The sequence below is a fragment of the Galleria mellonella genome, unplaced genomic scaffold (assembly GCF_026898425.1).
Source record: "Galleria mellonella isolate WM207_F2 unplaced genomic scaffold, CSIRO_AGI_GalMel_v1 utg93, whole genome shotgun sequence".
Lineage (NCBI taxonomy): Eukaryota > Metazoa > Arthropoda > Insecta > Lepidoptera > Pyralidae > Galleria > Galleria mellonella.
The window spans coordinates 114,594-121,258 of NW_026442176.1; the positions used below are offsets into that span (position 1 = coordinate 114,594).

At 29.5% G+C, this 6,665-nt stretch overlaps 1 protein-coding gene across 1 annotated transcript in view; it reads right to left on the reverse strand.

Annotated features, from left to right (window-relative positions):
• The window catches only part of LOC113516821 (hydrocephalus-inducing protein homolog), a 46,723-nt gene extending 40,397 nt beyond the window's left edge, over positions 1–6,326 (reverse strand). The window contains 12 exon segments of the mRNA XM_052902554.1: positions 19–252; positions 812–1,032; positions 1,206–1,273; positions 1,572–1,776; positions 2,582–2,819; positions 3,024–3,232; positions 3,445–3,627; positions 3,948–4,072; positions 4,160–4,298; positions 4,388–4,586; positions 4,855–5,064; positions 6,231–6,326. Of these exon segments, the coding sequence (XP_052758514.1) occupies positions 19–252; positions 812–1,032; positions 1,206–1,273; positions 1,572–1,776; positions 2,582–2,819; positions 3,024–3,232; positions 3,445–3,627; positions 3,948–4,072; positions 4,160–4,298; positions 4,388–4,586; positions 4,855–5,064; positions 6,231–6,326 (2,127 nt within the window).
• Between the last annotated feature and the right edge of the window lie 339 nt (positions 6,327–6,665).

Consider the following 6,665-nt stretch of genomic DNA (forward strand, 5'->3'; position numbering starts at 1 on the left):
TGCAGAAAATTTTAGTACCTCGGGTTCTTCTAATATGAAATATCCCCAAAACTCATTAGCTGTGATCGAAATTTCATTTTTATATGGATAATCTAAGAAACATGCACGTAAATAAATCTCAGGGGCTGGAGTTATTTCAGGAACCATTGCATTGAATAACACGGGCAACATTATTGGTGGACTATCAGACTTCTCCAATTCTAATTCAAGGGATGTTTGATTCGCTCTAATCAAATTAGCAGTCAACGTCACCTGAAAAATTTTACTATAATAAAGTGGAACATTTTTAAATCAAATTACTATTATCCGACTTTTGTCCTACTAATACTATAAAGGCAAAAGTTTATAAGGATGGATTGATGGATGATACTCTTTCATATAAAAGCTACTAAACTAATTTGAATGAAATTGAGTGCACAGATAGATTATATCCTAACACACAGGATAAGTATCAGTAAGTACATAAAATTATTTACTTACTAATACACGCGAGCGAAGCTGCGGGATACAGCTAGTCTGCATTATATAAAAAAAAAATTATTTATCTACATTATCAATCAATTCTCAATTCCTGACAATTATCAAAAATATTAAAATACTTATTATTGGCGTAAAATGTGCATTAATCATAAAACAAGTTGCACATTATCAATATAAATATTATTTTGCTTTTAAAATCTGCAATTATTTTTTATCATCATGCGTATATTAAAATGGATGTGAGGTGTGGCAAGCATAGATAAAACATATATACCTATAAATTTTATCATCATATCGACTCGAATATTATTACAATCTGCACTACTAGTACCTTTAGAAATATTCTTGATTGTGGTTCCAAATCTATCTTGCAAGGTTCAATATTAAACTCCTTAGGCCATTGTGGAATGTTTGGTTTAGATTTATCAGTGACAGCATAATCCTCAAGTGTGATACTACTTATTTCTGGACCGTCGGAAGACATTTTTACAGATCCACTGACATGAACTATCGACTCATTAATTACATCCACTTCTAGAGTTCTAGGTACCCCTAATAATTACACAAGACACGTTGGAGATATATATATATATATATATATATATATATATATATATATATATATATATATATATATATATATATATATATATATATATATATATATATATATATATATTAATATTGAAACATAGTGACTGAAATCCTTTGAAACAACATCTTACCTACACTAATCATTCCAAAATCTAAACATGGTACGCTGAACTTCAATGAGGGATATATAACTTCACCCCTAAAAATAATAATATCATTATTTTTTATATAATTTTTGTACTAATTTTTAAGGGACTTTAAATTACACATGCTATTTGTGTATTTTTGTATATATTGCCTACGGAATATTTCCGCAACTTTTGAATCAATGTAACTTTTTTATAATCGATGGAGATATATTTATTTCGGTGTTGGTCCATACGAATTTGTTATGAGTGAATTAAGTATAATTATGCTTGCGGAATAAAATGTATTATTCACAAGCATTAACACAAGTCTTATACACCTTTATAATGTAATGAAAAATGGCTTCTTACTTTAAATATACTTTTAATACAATATCGGTATCACGAATTGCGAAATTGATTTCTTCAAAATATGGTCCTTGGTTAGAATTGCTAAAAGTGATCACGAATATTTCCTTATCTCCTGGACGTAAACAGTGTAGCTCGGGTGTACATTTTATGTGGCTACCAAATAATACAGGTACTTCTTTGTACACTATAACACCATTTATGTGACCTAAAAATAACAACAGAATGCAGAAGAAATGCAGACGATAGACAGAACATTCAACGCCTGGATTTATCAATTAGTGATCTTAATTACACTAAATTATTATATATAAGTTTGCTTCCATATCTATAACCCATTTTTCTAAATACAAATACAGATCGTAAACATACACACACGAGCAATAATAAAATTATCCAAAAATATGCACGTTGAAAATTACTCGTCTTTAAAAGATACTGACAGTCATTGTGTCAATAGTATCAGATACTTAAATGTTATCTTATGAATTCATAACATGATATATCTGGTTAATTAAATTCATTCAACCACCGTATGACAAGTACAAACATAGAAAACGGAGGGGGATTGTTAGTAATGCAGACTACTAAGCCCATTGCTAGCAATATAGGGTACATTCAGCCTTATTATTATTAATCCATTGCAATAATATATAAAACATTTTCATAAACTTTTACATTGGTAATATTTTTTTTATACAACTTAGAATGGCAAACAAGCTAACGGCCCACCTGATGGAAATCGTAACCGTGGCCTATAGACATGAACAGTACCATAAACATAACAAAGTATACTGTTTCGCCCATGATACCCCATGCGTTGCCATTCCTGAGGACTCAGGTGTTATTCCTCTGTACTCTGTAAATTCACGCCATATCCCACCCTTCAAATCGAAACACGGCCATGCAAACATAACTGCTTTACGGTTGAAATACGAATGCGATAGAGATACCCAAGCAAACGACTTTTGTACAAAGTCTCCCTCTGGTATAATATTAATAACACAAATCACCTTTATTAATAGCAACTATTTCATAGTTATATTTTTTATTGATATACACGCAATCCATATCCAGTGTCTCCAAATTGAGGTGTATAGTTGGTGGCAGTGAAGTGCCAACCATCTGTAGTGGCACACGATCTAAAACTCCATCAATGTCTAAATACGCCGTCGACTGAAATTCACCTATTTGTTTAGGTGAAAATATTATAGTTATTTCTGTAGCTTTATTTGGCCAAAGCTTGCCTTTCTGTAAACAGTAAAATGCTATTACTATTATAATGTAGTTCTCTAATGTTTAATCTTTAGAAAAAAATCAATAATTGATTTTATATTTACAGCATAGTTATCTAAACACAAGTTGTTATAACTTAACTATATGTCAATACATATATCGTCTGATGAATCTAATTCCACTATAGGTATTAATTGCATATCTGTAAATTGTACTAACAATCGGTGTAATAGAAAAGTGGGTATTCTGAAAACATAAGGTTTCGTCTGCAACTAGCGCCTGTATTTCATCGAAAAATATTCTTGTGTACACTCTTTCATGTTCTTCGCTATTTAGAACATCATATTGAACTAATTTCGTAGATTTTGCAGATTCACTATCTTTCACGTTGTTAAAAATCGTGGCTAATTTTACCTTTTCTTCAAAATCTAGAATAATATTCGATAAATAATTTCATCATCGCCTAATATTATTATATACATAGCCTATATTTTTTATAAATTTTTTAGAATACAAAATAATAAAAACACATTATATGTGTTGCAGAGAGCCAATGGATGAATCAGTGGACCTTTAACTGCTAAAATGAATGAAAGAAATGAAACACTATTTACAGATAATAGTCAGATTTAAATCTTACCATAGTATACACATTCATTCTTCATGCACATGTAAGTAAGTACATGATTTGATTTGTTAATGATCTTAAAGATTTGTTGGCGCGCCATCGTATTGTAAGTGTCAAGAAATCTAACAACTTGTTTCTCTAGCTCGACTGAGACTATATGTGTTGTTCCATATAAATTTATTCTGAAATTCTCTCCTAATCAACACAGAAAACACATATGGCTACATTATTAGTTTTTTAAAGATATTGTGTCCTAAAATAATGTTTTGACTAAATCTTAGAGATAATGACAGTATTTATGTGTATTTATATACATATATCCTTGTGACTAAACAAATGGTTGGCTAATTTAATGCTATACCTACTTGTAATAAACAAAATATTATATATCTTGTTAGTACTCGAACTTATACTAAACGTATAAAACTTACTGCAAATTTTGAAAATATGTTTATTGTATAACTCCGCATTTGGGAATCCTAAATTATTTTTTTTATGAAAGAAGTAGAACCTACCTGTTTCAAACATAGCATTTAAAAGTCCTTTTATATTTCCAAGATTCATCGTTTTGAAACTAATTCTAATATCAATCTTCTGGTCAGGATTTAAATAAGCAGACTTAGGTTGTACTGAAAACGGACTATAAAAGAGATATGGATCAATCAACGATCTATCACAGATGTTAATACATATCATCTATCTATATAATACATAAAAATATGTATACCATTTAGTGCTAAGCGTGAAACCTGCAGGGACCGCACCAATATTATGTACAGTCATATAAACAAAATTTTCTATTTTAAGCGGCACTTTTGGTACATATATTTCATCAGGAAAATCGAATATAGGTCTAGGCCCCATAGCTGTAGAAAGAGATTGCAATTTAATACACATTTATATCTCCCAACTTATAAACAATCAGAACCTTTTATAAAATGTAGAAATTACAAACCTATCAATGGCAAGATATACTGATCTAGGTCAGTATAGAAAGTGACTCTATGGGTGTAATCCTCATACTGAACCGGCATAAAAGTGATCGCAAAAGTTACACTGATGCCGGGTGCAAGACGCGACAGAAGTTGTCCACCACAAGGTTTGATAAAAAAATATGAAGATTCTTTAAACACCATGTTGAGGAACGTCGGAGCCTAGACAAATTGCACATATTATTTAATTTATTAACAGAATTATTAATTTAATATTACTTAAATCAAAATTCATATAAAAAAAGTTCACAGTAAAACTGATACAACTGATCTCTAACCAGTGTATCAGTCGACCATTATTATTATTGTTGTAGTAATGAGGAATATGTGTTCGTTTTGTTATAGTACTGATATCCAAAAACTCCATACACTTTCTATTTTAATGCCGACAGCACATGTGTTACCTGTTACTGTACTAGCTACAGCGTACCTTACTTATATTTTTGACAGAAAACTTTGCGACGATCTTGTCGTTTGGTTTAAAGTTTTGGAATACGATTATTCTTGGTGTAAAGGAGAGCACAACATTATTAGATTTCTCGCCACGACTAACAATATTATCAACTACCAAATTATGCAAATTTTTTAATCGTTCCATAGTGTTCATGCGCATTTCCTTCTCATACTGTGAAGGAATTATCTGGGGAGAAAAAGTTATTTTACTTTATAAGTATAGATACGTCGTCTTATACATTGTTTTAGTGTTATTCTTTCTAATATTTATACTTTATTGTAGACAAAAAGTACATTGTTATAATTTATTTTAAATAAAGATGTACAATAGGCGTGTTTAACTCTGTAAGAGTTCTCTTCCAGTAAACCTTAAGTAGAAAGGAGCATTAATTACCAACGGGCAGTGTGCGCACAGTAAGAAGTGGAAACAGTATGGTTTTTTCTACTAAGAAATAATAAATATGCTTGCCTAAATACAAAGTTACTTATATCGTTACATTCAAAATACACACATACTTGTATATAATAATAAAAATATATAAAATACTATCTCTGTGATATATATTTTTTTAATATCGCAAGTGCAACATTAAAAACGAAAATTTTTTTTCATAATTGGTTCAATCAGGACTATTGTATCTGTATAAATAGATATCATACACATACACATAAGTAAATATATAAAACCGTAAGCTACTCATGCGACTATTAGACAGTGTCTATCTTTAGAATGTGAAACAAATATTTGTTTGCGTAAATCAACTATGTTTTCATCTTGTAAGTAGCCACTTACGTAATTTATATTTCTTTATTATATTTATTTATTGAGAGCGTCATAGCTTAATGATCTCGAGTTCAGAAAATATATAGAAATTCAAATTAAGAAACCAGTTTGAACTAAAAGACGTCAAAACTCAGACGCAAACTCATCTGACTCACTAATGACAATAAACTCTTAATATATAAATAAAATAACTCACATAATTTAATATAATTGATAATATAACTGATGATGAACTGTAACTGATGAACTGTAACTGATGAACTGTAATGGTAAATAAAATTAATGAACTTGAAATATGTGATAAAGATATACTCGCTTCCTAATAGATTTAAATATAATATAATAGGGAATAGTAGCCAATAGTACTAAAAATGTCTATTTAGGGTGACAATCTAATGAATATACTTTTATATATATAAAATATATAAGAAATTTCGTTAATGAAATTAATATATATCTTAAATTATCAAGAATTTCTTTGTCGGTTTTATCGATCAAGAAATGAAATTTTGATTATGTCTAACTAATATTACAAGTATCAGGACTATAAAATGTTTAATATCTACAACCTCTTCCGAAGTTGCCAACAGGTTTTTGTTAGCCAGTAAATGATAAAGTTCCGCACTAAAATATCCATTCTGTTTAAACTTATGCAATATTTCCATAATGCAACAAATTAAACATTTGATCTTGAATTCAACAAATTATTTGTTTACCTGCTGACGGACGCTATGAGTATCCAAATTTAAAAATATATCAGAATTAACATTGACATTTATCAAACAGTTAAAAGTTATCGTTGCAAGGAGGATTCATACTGACTACAACTTTTTCTATTTTATTTTTTTTATATAAAATTTTTGTTTCTATATTCTGTTTATTAACTAAATCTACTGGAACATTAAGTAACTACCAACTGCTATAGACTCATGCTGCGCTTTAAATAAAATACTGAAGGGCAGTTATTTTAAAACTGAAGATACTCACTCGTATGTTTCCTAAAA